Genomic DNA, 18904 nt, shown 5'->3' on the forward strand with positions numbered 1-18904 from the left:
TACCTGAGGGGAGGGTTAGGGAGGCAACACTCTGCAATCTCAGTTCCCTGATGTAGCTGCTCCAATGAGCAGAGGGAGATGTTACAGCACGTTGACAGTTCAGAAGTGGAAATAAATCACCTGTGCGCTACAGAAGTAAAAAAAAGCTGTGGCATCAGAGGTTCAGTTAAAGTCCAGCTCCTTCACTGCCACCTCAAGCGAGCTACCCAGTGTGAGCTTGTTTTAAAATGCTCACCTCAACATTTTTTCATTGTACAAATTAAACTAGAAGAAGAGAGGTTTGCGTGGGTTTCCATCAGATGCTTGGCTTCCTCCCACCTTCCAAAGATATACAAGTTTAGGTTTGACTGACTGCTCTAAATTCTCCTGTTTCGGAGGTGGTGGTGGTGGTAAAGAAAGAGAAATAATTGAGCATAAAGGGCTGAAAGGTCCCTTCTTATCTGTGGTCTTTCTAATGTTCTGATTGTACATATCAGTAAAACTGGATTGTCAGAAAGCTGTTATGGCTTTCAATGGACCCCTACGATGATCTGCAATGAAGAAAATAATCAAGCTCAACAAGCGAGTCTTTAAAAAATGTATTTTTTGGTTTTGTTTTTTTTTTTTACTAAACATATACACATATATACCTTGATCTTACAGTGTTTCAATATTTTTACAGCATGGCTATTGGGATTTATATTACTTAAGCAAAAAGAGTTCATTTTGGTATAAATAGGAACAGTATAAAATGCTAAGAACAATATAATATTAATAGTCATAACAAAGGTGAGATGGTACCTAGAGATGCACTCACAAATGTAGAAATCTTAGCTAATAAGGTTTGCCTAATCTCTTCTCTGTTGGAATTTCAATTAGTGTACTTGGTAGTATCATATTGGGCAGATCTTCATAAAGAGTTGGGATGCACTAAATTTCTGCACATGCCAATGCTTTATGAAAAGGGCCTCACACTAAGTATACTGTACCATCTCTGAGGACTAATTTCCACATCTGCCCATTCCTGTTGTTTCATTTCTCACTGGTTCCATATCCTACAATGTACAGTACAATCTCTGTTGTAGGTTCTATTAAGATTGCCATTGGCCAAGTTAAATAAACATCCAGGAAGGAAAAATCTGAAAAGGTTGTCCAAAGTTGATTGCCAGGAAGTTTAATAGAGAAGCAATTTTGCTTTCTGAAACAGCTTAGTATTACAGTATGTGTTGATGTATGTACCAAAAGGAATGGCCATTCCCTGTTGTTTCTCCTATTCTTGAGCCTTGTGGGCATAAATAAGAATAACAATACTAGAGAATGATCACACCATAGGATAGGAACCAAGTAAGGAGATTGGGCAAGAAAATGAAGTTGACACAAGTCCCCATTTCTGGGAGTCTTACAAGGTTTTCTTAAAGTAACATTGTGGAGGACTCACTCCGTACTGTCTCTATAAAAAAATATACATATGAATCTGAAAGTAGAATCAAAAATAATGAAATTACATGTCAAAAAGTTCATTTGTTTTAGCATTTATATATTCATTGCTATAAATTCTCATAAATAAAAATAAAATAAATTCATGGGGGCAGGGGAGTGGCGGTGGCATGCAACACTTAGAAATTAATAGAACGAAAAGGAATTTATAGGAAATTCAAAGAGCAATAAAAAAACATACCATAATACACTCAAAATACAGGTACATTAAGACCATGGTAACTACACAGTAGTTAAACATTGGCTACATAGATTGAAAGCCTAATTCTATGATACAAAAGACAGGCATTCTAGATGTGTAGGTATGCACTGTTTTTCAGTAAGATTAAGTGTTTTCCTTCCTTAATTAACCAAGTGTCAGACTGGCGGGTTCCAATTCCAAACAATATAAGCACGTGTTGCAGCTCTCTGAACAAAACTGTCTACGTTTAACAAAACAGACTGCACTCCAATCGCTGTAATTGCCTAAAACCCACTTACTCTGCTTTTAAAATTCATACCTCTTGAGGACAGGTTTTTGCCAAACAGTGTCCTTTGACATTTCAAGCTAATACTGAATATTTTAAATGAAAACTAACAAATCCAGATAATCACAGTAATCTGAGTTAGGTATGTTTTGTACAAGGGGGTACAAGATACGAACACACAGGAGCAATTTGTAGATAACAACAGCGACTACCTTGTAAGTTACAGCACTGAGTTGTACCTGAATTTTGAATGTGTCCCATAGTTCTGCTTAAAATCTGAAATTAAGGGAAAGGTTTGGACAAGACGAAGGATTTGTTACAGGTTACAAATTTATCCAGCATGTACAGATCGTATGGATGATTCATTCACAATTTAGGGGTTGCAAACAATTGCTCTATCTTAAATAGAAGAATATGTGAGGACTATGCAGACATATGTATGAATATGCTCAGGTCATGCAGTGAATCCTATCCCTTAGTCATTATTGCAATCTCATTGTAATGGTTTGTTTACAAAGGAAAGTAGAGAACTTGTTTCTGGATTATCGAAAAACAAAGCAGCTCAAATTTGGGCACAGTACACTGTAATACTGACTAACATTTAGAATTACATTTCCCACCATCTGCCTAATTGATCAACTATCAAGCACAGGTTTACAATGTTACCATATTTTTTAATGTACTGTACTCTGTTAAGCACATTAATTAGTAGAAGATAAAGTGATTAAAATAAGACCACCACAAAAATGTTTGACCCCTTTCGATTTAAACGACTGATGACCTACTGTAATTGTACAATGATATTAAATTTGTCAGAACAATTGCAGCAAATGTTTTCACGTATTTCTGCCAATAAGATCACTAATAGGGACAGTGGGGGTTTGGTAGGAATTAATATATATTCCATGAATTCCTAAACTTATTATTTCAATGTGGAAAAGTAACTTTGAATGAAACATAGATGGTATTATTTCCCTTGATAATGTGCAGAGTGAAAATGTATTCCATCAAATGTATTCCACTATCTTTTTCCACTTTGTACCCTTCAGACATTATCATGTACCCATCAATTACATTTATCATGTATTCTCTATGGACCGAATATCATTGTGTGTATCTTAAACCCTTGTATCTGGCACTCAAAGAGGAAGGCTTAACATTTAGTTTCCAAACTTGAAAATTTTGAAAGGATGCCATGCATTATTTTTTCATAGAATTTTTCGCCGATTTTGACTAATTTGTATTGTAATCCTTTTGACCTGCCCTTTGTTATCCTGTTTTTCTAGCAACTTAGGTTGTTCCTATATTGAACAAGGCAATTTAACATCAGCTCTTGTAAAATACCAGCAATTCAGTATTTTCAGTCAGGTGGAGAGCATAGATGTGGTTACACAATTGCTCAAAAAGGCCTCGAGCCCAACATCACAATAATTCAACCTCAGGGAGAAGATCACAAAATGAACACAGATAAGAAATAATTCAGCTTAGCAACCCCTTGACTAAAGCGAGACTGATGTATTTCTTGGAAATCAGAATGACTCCATTACAATAACACATCCTGGAAAGTGGAGAGCATGAATTCAAAGCTTGTTTTTTTTTTCAGAACAAGTAGTATCTTCAGCTACAATACAAGTCAATGGGATATATCGAATAATATGTTTGCTGTGTTAAATCTTTCAAATAGTAAAAGAGTGAGAAAAACAACACACTGAAATTACTTACAAAAGAGGATTAAAACCTCTTTTGGCCACAGCGATGAAAAAGCCAACACACAAATACATGACTATGCTTTTTGGTCCGTTATTATCCTTTGCAGCAATGAAAGAAATGAGTCCATATCTATGCTTTATCAGCACTTTAAAATAGGTCACTTATTCAATAGCACCTCCTACTAATTAAGCATTACAAACTCCAATTTGATTAAAACCCCAGCATGTTACACACTTACGCAGATCATTAACACTTTATTAAGAGTTAGTATTAACTCCACAGCTTTGATTAGTTCAAATGAATTCAGAAGCAGTTCACTTAGAAATCCTATGTAGGTAATATGTAACTTCACTGGGATTAATAACATTTTAATGTACAGCAGGACTCACTAAACTTTCACTTTATCCTGAAACTTTGAATTAATCTTTGGCAGTCTCTGACAATCTCATTTCTTTGAACCGGAACATGAACCGGTATAAAATGCTACCATTTTCACCTATAAAGTGCAATTCATGAGATGTCACAGCAAGTGGCTGAAGCTTGATTGTAATTTAAAACATTTTAATCTATTTGAGCTCTAGACTGAACTAAAGTTGTTTTCTCCAGTAACGAGTAATAATTTCCACGTCCATTTTTCAACATAAAAATATGATAAACAGATTATATCCCTTTGATATGAAATCTGATCAAATAATGGCAGGTTAATTTATTTTAATTACCCCTTTTTCGCGTTTTTCACGTTAATTTTATTTTATACAGAAAATAAAAGGAACCAGTAAGGGGCAGTTTTAGCTGTTGTCTGTGTTTCACAGAGCCATACCTCATGTAATTACACTTCCCACGGGTATTTTCTGGTAGCCTAAGTCATGATATTGCACTTTCCCTTGAAACTGTGCCTCTTCTGAACAATACTCATGACATTACTGCTGCTTAACATAGACATACACTCAGCATAAAATACTTTTCCTGTTTAGCTGTTTAAGAATAAGTGATAACGAATGTACAGTATATTCTTGCTAATGAGCATGCATGCCTCAGATTGAAAAAATGTATATTAATGTACAGGGTTCCTTATTTTCATTGTTTTCAGCAAACTAAATTTAGTTTGTTCCATCTGTTGTTGTTTTTATGTTGTTAATGAGTCTTTGTCGAAAAGTGTAGAAAAGTATCATTGTTAATTATGATTTAACGGCTAGTACATGTGGGCCTGATTTGTTCCCTGTGGACAAACTGTGAACCACCAACCAATTCTTCTATTATCCAGCATGCATCCAGTTTGCCTCTAGTGAAAACAAACACCAGCATTTTTGCACAAGATCGGAAGCATACGTCAAAGTACAAACACCATTTTGCACAGGTGGAATGATGCTATGGAACACCAGCTATTATGCTGAATAAAAAAGATAATTCTATCTTTAATTCTATCTGATGTTACCCACCAATTGCTTCTAGTGTGATCCTGGTCAATGTTGTATAATAGCAAATGCACTAATAGCTCAAACTACCTCATTAATTACAGCACTACCCTTCTCATTGCTCAGACCAACCAGATCCGACATGGCGGATATCACCTGGAGCCTTGGAGCTCACTTCTCATCCCTATTTTGTGAAGAACAAGGCTGTCAAAGGGAGCTTCGCCCACAGTCCCTCTGCCTCTTTCAGTCATCGCTGTCCTCTTCATCGCTCTTGTTCGCTTTGCTCCAGCGCTGGAAGCAGTGCACAGTGGAGGCCAGGAAGAAGCTGGCGAGGATGGCAGCCACCGAGACAGAGATGCCCGAGAAGATGATGATGAGATAGTCGGTGAGGGTCAGGGTCAGCTGGCATTCGCGGAAACTGTCCACCGAGAGCTGGCTCAGTGCCACTCTGCGCCCATCCACCGGGAGGGAGCACTCCATGCCATCCACTCCTGCAGGGAAAGAAGAGGGTTGGACATGGACTGTTTAAAGGACACTCCCTGGGCTCAGCTTTAATGCTGTTCGAATGAGCCACAGTGACGGCTAATGTAAAACCTAGAACTTTGTCTGAGTGAGTAATTCTGTGTGGGATTGACAGATATACAGCAGTTAATTAAAAGTGAGGGTCAAGAGATCCCTCCTGTTGCATGTCTCTCACCAAGATAGTTGTCTTTGTTTTACACAAATCATTTTGTAATGTTCACTATCATTCCATGTCTTCGGTCATTAACTCCAGTAACTGCAATGACTCCCAGATACTCTAAAGTCTTGATCATGGCATTAATTAAATTGCGGCTTCACAATCCACTTTCAATTTGGCACAGAAACCTTATACTGTATAGAAAAGGGAAGTGCAGTTTTGTCAGCATGAAAATTATTGAATGCATGGCTTAAAATATCTTGGTTTGAGGGTAGAAGATGCCATGCATCTAGATTAGGATGCTCATCTACTAAATTTGTTTTCTGAGGTTTGACACAGTGTAAATCAATCCATCCAATATACACTATAATCACTTCATCCAATAGAGGATTGGGAAGAAGCTAGAGCCTATCCCAGCAAGCAACGGGCACAAGGCAGGATACACCCTGGACAGGACACCAGTCAATTGCAGGACACACATACCTGTAGACACCACACTTGCACACACCAGAGACATTTTTTTTCCAGTAGCTAATTAACCTACCAGTAAATTTTGGACTTTTGGAGGAAACTGGAGAACCTGAAGGAATCCCAAACAAAGAACATACAAACTCCACACCCATAGCACCCCAGGAAATGAACTCAGGGCCCCCGGGCTGTGAAGCAGCAATGCTTACAACTGCACCACCCTGTACTACAAATCATGAAAAGCAATACAAGTCAAGGTGCATAAAGCCCTTCTCTACTAAGGGATCCTTTTCTTGACACCCGGCAATCAGAAGCTCAAACAGGATAATATAAGCAATGCAGTTGCAGCATGCTCCTTTGCAACAAGCAGACAGAAAATATTTGGAGTGAAAGAGAGCTAAACAAAAAACTTGAGAGCAAAAATGTAAAAAGAAATGGCAATTAATTTGAGAAAATAAAGATTTATGTATTTCAGAGACGGTGAAGTTTTAAAATGAACAAAACATTTAAGGCAAATTGAAAAGGTTATGTTTGCACAGTCTTAATTAGGTTGATATTTTCATGTGGTGTAGCTAATATACTGTAGATGAAGTTAGGATGATATCTATAACCCCTAACATTATTTCATTGGCTTGACTATTTTTAGCTCTACAATTGCAATGTGAGGAGTATTAAATGGATACTTATTTCTGAAAAATAACTGTTTACAATTTGCTGTGCATTTTCTGTACATAAAATAAATCATTGATTGTTGTCTTGAATTAATGTGACCAAGATGCACTACAGCACTGCAACATGATGAATGGTTGTATGTTCTGCATATGAACCAAATCATTAGTATTTGCCCTGAATTAGTGTGACAAAGTAACACAACAGCACCGTAATGTAATATGAAGATGCTGCAATACTACAATACTTTGTCATTTTGAGTGGGGTTGCAGATCACATACAGTATAGTACCTACTTATTTGTATATTTGTATTTAAATAAACTTGGTTCAATATTGCTATAATCTTAAAGAAATGTCAATAATGGCATATTGTATGCATGTAACATGAGGCTGATTCTACATGGTGCTAGTTGTCATGTTTTTATTTAATTAACATTAATTTAATATAATTTATTTAATTTGTTTGATAAATCAATTCATTGAAAATAAAAAAAATGAGAATTTTCAGCACTAAGATACTGTAGAAGGACTATTTTTTAATTCCATATCTATTGTACAAAGGAGGAATAAATGATGATTGTCCAATTGCTGAGGAGGCTATGTACTATGTACACTTAGTTTTTGTGGATAACATTGATACAACACTCTCTGACTCAGTTCCCAAATATCGTGCTTGCCCATACAATGTGTAGTGTAGCCCAACATTTGTCTGTCAATATTGCCTTAAATGCCCACCCACACTCAGAAGTAAAAGGCTTGCCCTTCCGACATCTGTGACATACTGTAGAGTCTCCCTTACTGTACAGTACGTAACTGAGACTTGAACAGAAACACAAATGATCAGTAGTCTGGAGCAGTGATAAGGTTTCTGGATTTACCACTGGAAGGCTGTAGGTTTAAATCCCAGATTAAATGCTGCTGTTGTACCCCTGAGTACTTCACGTCAATTGCTTTAGTAAAATACCCACTAGAATAAATTGGTGCACCTATAAGTTGCTTTGGGTGAAAGTGCTATTTAAATGTTTGTAAATGAAAAATATAAGTTTAAATATGGAAACAACAGATTGAATTATTGTTAATTTCCTGTTCTTGTCTAAATCAACAACAGCTTGGACTCATCATTTGTGACTTCCTGGGATCATTTATATCAGGTCTGACCTTATCATATTAAGGGTATTTTTTTCAAGGTAATTGAATCTCTGGCTTTATTTCAAACTATATTTTGTATCATTACCCTTGAAAGGATATAGAAACCATTAATTTGATAAACTACTTCCCTTTTTGTCCTTTCCAGATTTCTAAATTCAATTACTTCTTTCTGAGACCAACAGTAAACCTAACTTTCTATTTTACAAGGTATGGCCATGATAAATTATCTTATAGTGTTTATTTTAGCAGTATATCTTTATTACAGTGTCCGTAATGACAAGTCAATTGATGTATGTTAAAATGTCTCCTTTAATTAACAGCCTGTGAAATATTTTGCTACCTCCATTACATATCAACGAGAGGCTCTTTTTGATGTACTCAATAATGATAATATATTAAAAGTTAATAAAAATGTCATAGAAATTAATGAAATGTGGACACTATGCAGGGTGAGTACTTTGAAAAACACAGTAGCAAAACTGTTGTTCAGTTTCACACTGAAAACTACTTTTCCGGTGAGAATTCTACAAGAATTCTGGTTTTGTACTTAATCTTGCCTTTTTTAATGAAAAGCAAACATTGATCAACATCTCCTTTAAAGTGGACAAAATATTGTATTATATGAGGGAAAAAAAGAACACGTAAGCCGCAGTAGGCGAATATCATGAATTTATAGAATAAGTGGAAAGTTTTGTATACAGCACAGCAGGAGGAGGTCAGAGGGAGGCAAGTAGTGCTTTTAGTAATGACATGTCACTCTATTGATTTTGAAATAGCTGCCCATGTCTGGCTTCTCCATTCCTTCTTGTTTCTGAACCTTTTATCGGATGAAACACTACTATGTGAGTCTATGTGTGGTTTCAGATTTCACAAATGACTTTGAAAACTGTGACATATGATGAGAGCTTGGGTGAGGGATTTGGGAGTTCAGAGGAGGCAGCAGCTTAAATAGCTGTTGTTCTGTACACTAACACAGGGCAATGCACTTAGAGGGCAAAAATTCAAGTTAATGATTTAGTTGCACAACTCGACTTGCAAAAAATACATAAAAATGTTCCTTTACTGTTTCAGTGCATGAACACTTACTGTACAAGGATCGGTAGGAATAGCTGCTAAACAGCCTGGATAACAGATATCAATAATTCTATATAATTTAAGCTCCCAGAAATGGCGGAGTGTCTCTGTTTCGCTGTTGTCAACATTGCGTATGTTTCCCATTTAGAAGAGACATTCAGCATGCAGCAGGTGGCCCAGCTGGACAAATGTAAGAACACGGAGCTGAGAGGATAAAAAAAAAATTGTGGCAACAAAATGCAAAAACAGAGACTAAATATATTCAGCTAAACGTAGTTTGCTCTCTATATGAATCCTTTCAAAAGGTTCACAAAACATTCCATATCTCCTTGCAATAAGATAATTATTTGGCCTGTATTGCTTCTTTCTTTTAGCTTTTAATGACTGTGCAATTGTGTTTTCCCTACTTCTATTCATACTTTATATATTTTTCAGACAGCAGGGTCAGTTTTGGCCTCAATTGGTTTTGATTTATGAAAAAAAAACTCTTCTCAGGCTTTCAGGATAATTTATAATACAAGACATACTCCTGTTCCTATAAGTAAAAATACACATGCCAAATCACAGATAATAGGATGTGGGGAGAGAAAGTAAATTTCAGAAATAATGATAAATGCTCTTATGTGTTTCTGCATTTAGACATGGTCTTATTTGTGGGGGTTGAATGCTACCACATGCAAAACAAGCTCATGGGCTTATGTGTGGGACTACTTTAATGTTGGTGCAGCTCTTTAGAACAGCTCTTCTGAACAGCAAATAACAAGTTGCATTTTCCTTATTAACAGCATCACAATTTTTTGCAAATGGTTTCTCAGTTTCATATATGAGGTCAGAGTGTCTCAGTCTCTGATAAGCTCTGAGAGACTGAGAGCAGAGTGAGTCCTATTGCCCAGAACCAAAATTCCCAAAAGAACCATGGTCCTGCAGGGTTAAAAGGGAGATTTAAATAATCAGTAAGTGGAGACCTGGCAAATGTTATTTTGTACAAATTTAGCAAATAATTGATCAAATATTGTCAACTCGATCAGTTCAGCATGTGCAAAAAACAGACATCACTGTGGCTATCATGAGTCACCATTACAGTTCTCTGGGCTGGGTTAATCTGAAGACTGCGAGCCAGGGAGATCTCAGACACAGGGCATATTTAACTGGCTATTGCGTTGTCGAAGTGCATTTTTGGATTATTGTCTAGAAATTCTCCACTTAATCTCTGTCACTGTCTAGGAAAGGGCGTCATCATTAATACCTGACTTTTAGGTCTGTGGATGTCACTAAACTCTCTCTTTTAGTGTTCCAGGAAGGAGGTCATTCTGTATGAATTCCACTGCACAACCACACCGTGAACAAACACATTCTCGACTTTCATTTTATCCACAGCGGATTTTGAAGTGACATACATTGGAAGGGTACAAGAAGTATGTTCGAAATGTTGTGGTTAAATCATAGCCTGTTGGACAGCTGGCCTGGCCCAATGAAAACCTCCGCCTAGGGACACTGCCAAAAGCTCAAGCACCTGTTCTTTCGCTGCAGTGTTAAGTTACTTGCAATAGGTATAGCTTAAAATCTCCTAGAAAGACTCTTCATGTTTTCATGGATTGTTGCTTTAAAGATGAAATACCAGGCAAAACAGAACCTGACCCAGCAAAACAGACAACAAACATTGCTGCGTGACACTGAAAGGATGATAAGGAGCTGCCAAATGATTGCTGTGCAAGCGACAAATAAGCACGTTATCCTGAGACCAAGAAGGGTTGCCATTGTCTGCCAGGGGTTACCTCATACACCAGCTCAGATCTATCTTTATTTGCTGCCATAGTGAAGATTTATACTGGTGATTAATTCTTCTTTATACTGTTTGGACATGTCTGACCACCTGTTAAACATTATCATTTAGAAGGTCAACTGGAAATCTAGTGTAACCTAATTAAACATGTCCACACTGTACTGTTTGAGAGTTCTGCAAACAATACCAGGTTTCTATCCAGGTGGTGCATGTATATGTCATGTCGATATATTAAGCAGCTCAGAAAAAAAAAAACAGCGCAATAACTTCCAGTTCTGCTGTCACGTCCCACACTCTCCCTCGCAAACACCATTCCATTCCTTTCACCCTCCACACTCTCCCTCGCAAACGCTGTTGCATTCCCAAACCCACTGTTTCACACTCCCATTCCTAATTGAACACGTCACATTCCCACATGCACCAGATTCCACAAATTCTCACTCCCGGACCAATTATCCAACCACATCCCTTTACCTTCAATATTTAAAGTTCCCTCACACACCAACCCTTGCTCACTACTGAGAAGCCTCCTGTAGTATTCTAAGCCTTTTTGACTCATCTCCTGGTACCAAATCTTTGCTCCTGCCTTTTGACCATGCCTTTTGGATTTTGTCTTTGGATTGTCTTTTGGATTTCCCTTGTTACCGAACTCATTGCCTCCCATATGACCAAGACCCTGGATTACGTATTTTGGATTGTCCCTATACTACTCCGCATTCTGAGGGATTCACGGTTCCTCCATAAGGATAAGGATCCTCCTATTCTACCAATTGGTTTCCTGACACCTGCTTCCAGCTATCCCATAGAGCCGACAGTCTTCCCTGGGAGTCACATGCAGGACACAAGAAAAGAAAGTCAGAACGAAAGAGGGAGATACAACCCTTCTTGTTGTTTGTGTATTGTAGTAATTTATCGATTTCAGGGTCTCATCCAGCTGTTTTTTTTTTTAAGGATCTCAGGAAAAACAGCTTCAAACACCAGCCGGGACAGTTTCATGGTTTCAAACATCCTAGTGTCACAACACCTAGTGTAAATCTTTTTCTCAGTCCTCGGTGTGTCTCTTCAGAATTTTTATGTGAGCTTGAGGGGTTTTGTGTCATTGCTGTATGTTAAAGAAATCCAGTGGGCTCAAGTCCTTTGAAGGGCAGTGGAACACTGGATTCAAACTCTGTCTCAGGAGGGCTCCACAACAATCAGAGCCCTGACCTACCAGTCTGTTTGCTCACTCTGTGGGGAAAACAGTGGGCTTGCAAGCTCCCTCCCTTGTGTCAAGCCAATTGATCATACTGTATGTCCCATAGTGGGATGGCTAGAGCAACAGCAGGACAAGCACTCTACAGACACACCGACTACAATTACAACCTCCTGGTAGAACATCAACACCAAACAATACCTCCTTATTTAAACATGTGGCTAATTTTACATATAAAGTACATTTCAAGAGCATATTAACAAAAGTTAGTATGCAAACATGTGTGCCATACTTCCCAAATGAAAATTATTAGTTTAATGCTTTACATTCTATTCTTCAAGACATCTGTAAATTGATTAATAAAAGTACTATATGTGGACACTGGGTGCGTATAAATATGTGAATAAATACAAACAGATACGATTTATTGGGTAACAATAATTATTTCATCATCATAATATTTTATTGAAAGTGAGAAATTATCTTTTACATAATGTTAATTCATTTAGATCAATAAGAGTGAGAATACTGGCCCTACTGCACAGAGTAGAACTCTCTGCAAGAAAAATATAATTCACAACCTCAGACCTAAAGTATAGAAATTAAAATTTAGATGTTTCCACACAATATGTGAGATACACTTCATCCATTTTAAAAATAAGCTTGCAGATCCAGAATACTCTTCAGAAGAACCATGTTACAGGTGCTCCAACCCACTAAAAACACATTAAAATAGGTTCATCTAGAATAGGACTTTGCACATAATACAAAGAAACAGTTCAATATGGTCTCTGACACCAGAAAGATTTCAGTTTGAAGAGTAAACAATTAAGTCCACTTCTTGGGTGTCACCTCTTGGACTGCACATACGTATGATTTGCAACCCAACCCTGTTTTGAGCATTTGTGTCTGTGATTCACGGCTGTAGGCAGGCTGCATGGGCAGAAGTAAAGGGCTGGGGACGACGATTTGGGGAAAATGATTCCAGGAGACCCTTCCATACCGTCTCCCAGTGCAGAACTGCCCCGTCCATCTAAAAAATGACTGAGTGCACACTGCACATCTCTCAAGGTTTTACAACAATAGCCCATAAATCAAGCCCTCAGGAACGACAGGTTTCACTGCACTGTAAATTCCCCCAACAACAGCTTTTCAGTTGAGCATTCAATTTTGAGTAGGCTTTTTTGGAGTAGGTTTGGAATTCCAAACATCTAAGAGCATTGTCATCATCAGCATGTGGTACTTGAAGGCAGTCAGGTACTGTAGTTCTGTTGCTGGGCATGAGTCAACAGTGCTGAATATGATGTTTCCTTCCTGGCAAAGACGTTTGTTATCATCATGAAAACCCCATGGGTGGATATTCAAGGCATAGAGGGAATTTCCATACTGACAATTCTGGATTACCACTCAGAATTTCACAATAAGAAGCTTAACAATAATAAAAACAATTGCACGTGTACCAAAAACATTCATAGTTAAAAAAAAGTCTTCATTTATGTAATGCTTTTGAAACGCTGGGATTAATATCCAAACATTGTTTTATATTCCAAAAAGCAAATAAAGGCAAATGGCACTTTGGTCTTTTTTGTTCTATTAAAAAGGACCAAAATGCCAAAAGATACAGCACTTGCTTCCCTTTGTCCTGGGAATGGGGATAGATATTTTTAAAACAAGGCATGGGGACACTGATGATCTAAGCAATTATCTGCACTCAGTAAAAAGATTTTATAAAACCAAGTAAAAACAAAGAAAACTCTTTCTGGATGTTGGAGTGTACTGTACTCAGACGGCTTTGAAAATGGTACCTTTTACATTATGATTAATGTGTTCTATTTATATTCATAAATACAGATACCCTTTGCCTTCCTGGAGAAAAGATCCATCTTGGGACATGATTTTTTTTTTCAAAATGATTTTAGACCCTTTTCTTATATGCATGAATAACTATATATTTACAGTTTTAATATTTCATGCATTCATTATAAATTGTAATCCTTCATCATCATTATTTTAAAAATTATAAATTAATATACAAATGTTAAAGTTTGGAATTGAATGGGGGAACAATTTGGACCTTGTTAGAAAAGTCCTAAGGGTGACTTGCTTTTTTCTGTCATGGTCCCAGATTTTGCAGCTTTTTGATCTAGAGCACCACCTTTTTTTCCATTGGTTTTACAAAGAAAAAACAGCACGGCACACATCTAAAACTACAGCCATAAGGGAAAGCAACAAAGCACAAAATATGCCAATAATATATAAAGCAAGTAAAGAAAAAACATATTAGAACCTGACTCTGCTATTTCCATTCACAAGGGAGGAGGTTACATTTACTGTATTTGAACATATTCATATTAAATGGTTTTATTTTTAATAGCCTGTTTTTTTTAACGCAAGTGCTCAAAGACATAAAGACATTTGAGCTAGAACTTTCTCTTTAGAGGAAAAAAATGCCCAGTTTCCGAGAGTAAGTACAAACAGTAAGGAGCAATAGTCCAATGAATCTGATGACAGTAAATAACTAATTCTGTGTTCATACTACTGTGATTTCCTGCCAATTGATCATACTGTATGTAGGATCTAACTTGAGAGAAACAAGATGCTTGAGCCTGCTAGGGTTTTCTCCTCATATTAAAATTGTCCTTGAGAACCACCTCAGCAACAAAGCTGAGGGAAGGGTATCACTCTGTCTGGCACAGACAATGAGAAATGGCTTCCCCTGTCCTTTGCTTTCATTAGAGACACCAGTCTGCCCACAGACCTCGTGTCTGCTCAGATTGCTGCCTACAGACTCAAGGATGCACTCAATGAGGTGTAAAATTATGACTTTTTTCTCGTTTGAGAATCCCTTCGGCTCTTTTTCACAAGGCCTGACTATAATTTATCACGTACAAGGAATATAAGAACATGATAATGGTTACAAATGACAGGGCTCTATTTGTCCTGTCTTTCCATTTTGGTTATTTGCTAATTGATCTGAGGATCTCATCCAGCTGTCTCTTGAAAGCAGCCAAAGTATCAGCAACATGGCTGAGTTGCTTGTTCCAAACGTACACATCAATATGTGTACAGTATAAAAAATCTCTATTTTGAATGCATTTACCCTTAGTTTGCACTTGTGTCTTCTAATTTGTGTTTCACTGTTGGTCCTAAAATAACCATGTTAATGCCACACATGGTCCACATAACAAGAAAACCAGATGTCTTAATTACAATTAATGGGAATTGTTTTTTTGCCAAGAGATTTTGGATGCTTAAATGAACTAAATGGAAATCAATACACAAACCCAACACAAAATATCCCAATAAACAGCATCATCAATTTTGCAGCCCTCAAACAGCCAAGCAGCATAGGAATGAGTCATGTTCATTTCAACCTTAAATCACTAAAATGCCTTTTGCCTACACCTTATCTGCAATCTGAGCCTCGCTAACAACTTAACTAAACAATACCATCAGGAAATTCTTTATTATAAAATACATGGGACATAAGAGAAAACAAGACTGAAATGTAATTTGAATTCAAGACATTCTCAGTTTCAAGCATAACCCATCTTGAACAGAATGCACAGTAGATAACGCTATGGGATGTGATAAATTCTAGTAGTACAGCTAGGATGATATTAAGCTGTGTAGGGATATTCAAAGAATGGTGGATGGGGGATTAAAGCTCAATTAAAATAAATTGCATACCAAAAATACTAAAATATATGAGAGATAATACTTACTTTGAGCTTAGTGTTTGTTTAAGGGATATCATTATTTATTCAGCACAGTGAATAAAAAATCAAGGAAATAACAAAGATGGCACTGGTGATGACTGAAAAGTTTTCTCGATTAAATGGACTGACACAATACCTGTTCATCTTCCCCTGCTACAGATGACAATATTTAAAGTGAATTATGGGAGTAAGGTCCTGTAAGTAGGATCCATCTTCTACTCAAATATAATTGATATACTCATAGTTAAACTAAATGTCCCAAACTTTGGTATTGTCTGTGTAAAAGTTAAACCATGTGTTGGGAGAAAAGATCGTAGAAGTCTTATTTCTGGGCTGTTGCTGAGCTTTTCACACACTCGTGTTTCAGGAACTGCAGCTGTCAATCCAATCCTAAGAGAGAAATCTACAATCTAAAACTGAACTTTTGATTTGAAAATAAAAAATATTGGATTTTTTCCAAGAGAGAACAGACCCAGTTTAGAGACTATCCCTACAATTACAGATTAGAATGATTAACAAGGTATTCACAGGGCACTGGCTACATAAACCAGTTGTATTATAGTTGTATATAGTTGTATTATATTTCAGTGTAAGGTTTGGACTTTGAAATTCTGCAGTATTGCTAACCTTCTACTTGAAAAAAAATCTGATCCTTCCCTTTAACAGGGAAGACTACAAAGGAACCTGATCCATGTTTTCAAATCCTCAAAAGGAATGAATTGAGCCAGTGGACGTCCATAGAACCAACAGTGAAAGTCAAACCAGAAGGCATAACAGTCACTAGTTTAAAGGGCCTCATCTTACTTCTTGCCTCTTGCTTATTCCCAAATTCCACTAACCATTTAGTTTATTTTGCATTAAAGGGACTTTTAGTTTTGTTTTGTTTTAGTTTTGACCACTGTTTTACTTCACAGACAGTTGTGAAAGTAGTCAGAGAATGTACACTGGCTTACAGTACCTCACCACACCCCATACTGTATAAAAACATCTTACTCTTAACTTTTGCAGTCTAATACATAACCTTACCTTTTATGCATCTCAGCTCATGTGTGTCATCTCAGTCTCTTTCACTCTCTCATTCGTTGATTTCAGTTTTGAACCTTCCCATAAGTATACACATAACTCATGCTGTACTGTACATCATTTCATTTAATGATTTCATTTTATTTGCCTGAAAAAAAAAGTCAAATATTCTTATAATAAAAAAATCTTTAAAGCTGATTTTAAAATGGATGCAAGGATACATTGAAAAAGAAATCATCCTAAAATACAAAAAGAAAATATAAGTATATTTTGTTAAACTTACTATATTACTATATACTATATAACTTGCTATATTAATTTATATTTATTTTACAAGGTGTCATTTGGATGAAAAACAACATTAAAATGGACAAGGAAATCACAGGGCTGTGTTATTAGTAACACCTCAGAAAGTCATGTCAGAAATGTCCCACAGGAGTCGATTGAAAACAGCTGATGTCTTCATTCACTCAGTATCATGAACTCCAAACAGAGGACAGACTGGGCTCGGGGATTAGTGCAGCATCACTATCTAATACTTGAAAAATGAGGTAATTAACTAACATATCACCCAGCAAAATCACCTTCTGTACATTAGCCAAGGGAGTGAGTAATTAACAGACTGAAAATTACATGAACTGCACCAACACAAGCCTCGGACCACCTACTGCTGGTGAGGCTTAACTTTATGACGTATTCTCCAACTTTAGAAGGCTTAGCTGATGTCAGTAACACTTGCTCTTATTGTAACACTGAGACATTGCAACTTCAGAACATTCTGAAGCTCCAAGTTTCTTTGCCACATTTTTAGTAACCAAAAGGCGAAACACTTGAATGTTAAGGAGTAATTTACAACATGCTGTTCCCTGCTGCGCTCATGTCATAGATTTCTAAATGTGGCCAACCTGGTTATTTGCTGTTTAACTACTGTACACAGGCAAATAAATTACTTCCAAAGGGCTTTTCAAATTTACTGAAAAGGATGCTGGAGCAGTGTAATTAGAGTTGCACTTCTGCCCATTTAAATGTTCCAGTGCTATATTACCCATGGAATTTCCTCTCCTTCAGTTTCAATAAGAAGTGATTGAGGTAAAAGAAACTATTTAGCAAGACCTTTAGCTGTCATGTTAGAAAAAAAACAACAAAGAATGGTGCAGAATACGTAGCAACACGAAGAAATGAAATAATAGAAAAACATTGATAATTAAAAGCTGAGAAGTTTATAAAGCTTAGAAGGTGATGAACGCTTTAAACAAAATTTAATGGGAGTTTATCTCCTGCACTGTTCTACCACCTGCTCACAGGCACAGTGTTAAGGGCTTTCATGCCTTCAGATAAAGAAATGATTGATTTTAAAATAAGGCAGTGTTATTCACATACTGTGAATTGAGCTGTATTTGAGCACCACTCTGTAGAATTCATTGCATACAGTACACTATACTGAAAGAAAGTCTCATTTTTACTGTAAAGAATATGTAAAAAAAATAATATAAAGGCAAGAAAAAGACTAACATATTTTTGAGCTTTGTTCTCTCATTCAAGCGATGTACAGTACTGCCATCCTTATAGCTATAGTCCAATGAGTTGTGCTGTCACATCAGTCACCCAAGAGACAGTGCTTTATAATCAGTTACTACTAAGATGTTCAGATCTTAAGTGAACACAGCAGAAAGTAAACTAAACTGTTTGCCGCAAGCAACAAAGCAGAAACATGGCATACGCAGCCTAAAAAAATGGATTTTAGTATCGCTAGTAAATCTACCCCAATTTATCTAAGTTAAATCATCACTGTTATCATACCCTAAGAGAATTTTGTGTCAGAATGTGGCTCATCTTTAAGCATAGTGGTCTCCGAAATATAACTTGCATCCACCAGTCTATCCAAAGCCCAACACTTGTCTATGTGCTATTTCCAGGGAGTGCCTACTGTATGCAGCATATGAATATATATATACTGTATATCTCAAGATATGCACTTGTTTAAACTTCTGCACAACACACAACAATGTAGATATTAAAATACATGAACACGATGAAGAATTGCTAAGCTGAACAATAAAAATACAATTATAAATTCTA

The 18904-nt window shown here is 36.7% G+C and overlaps 1 protein-coding gene across 1 annotated transcript in view; it reads right to left on the bottom strand.

Moving 5' to 3' along the window:
• Positions 1-566: 566 nt before the first annotated feature.
• LOC148642017 (leucine-rich repeat-containing protein 38-like) overlaps positions 567-18904 on the bottom strand; it is a 35096-nt gene continuing 16758 nt past the window's right edge. The window contains exon 2 of the mRNA XM_088617017.1: positions 567-5559. Within this exon, the coding sequence (XP_088473143.1) occupies positions 5312-5559 (248 nt within the window). The 3' untranslated portion in view covers positions 567-5311. The remainder of the gene's footprint in view (positions 5560-18904) is intronic.

Source organism: Lepisosteus platostomus, chromosome 23, assembly GCF_059453375.1.
Source record: "Lepisosteus platostomus isolate fLepPlt1 chromosome 23, fLepPlt1.hap1, whole genome shotgun sequence".
Classification (NCBI taxonomy): domain Eukaryota; kingdom Metazoa; phylum Chordata; class Actinopteri; order Semionotiformes; family Lepisosteidae; genus Lepisosteus; species Lepisosteus platostomus.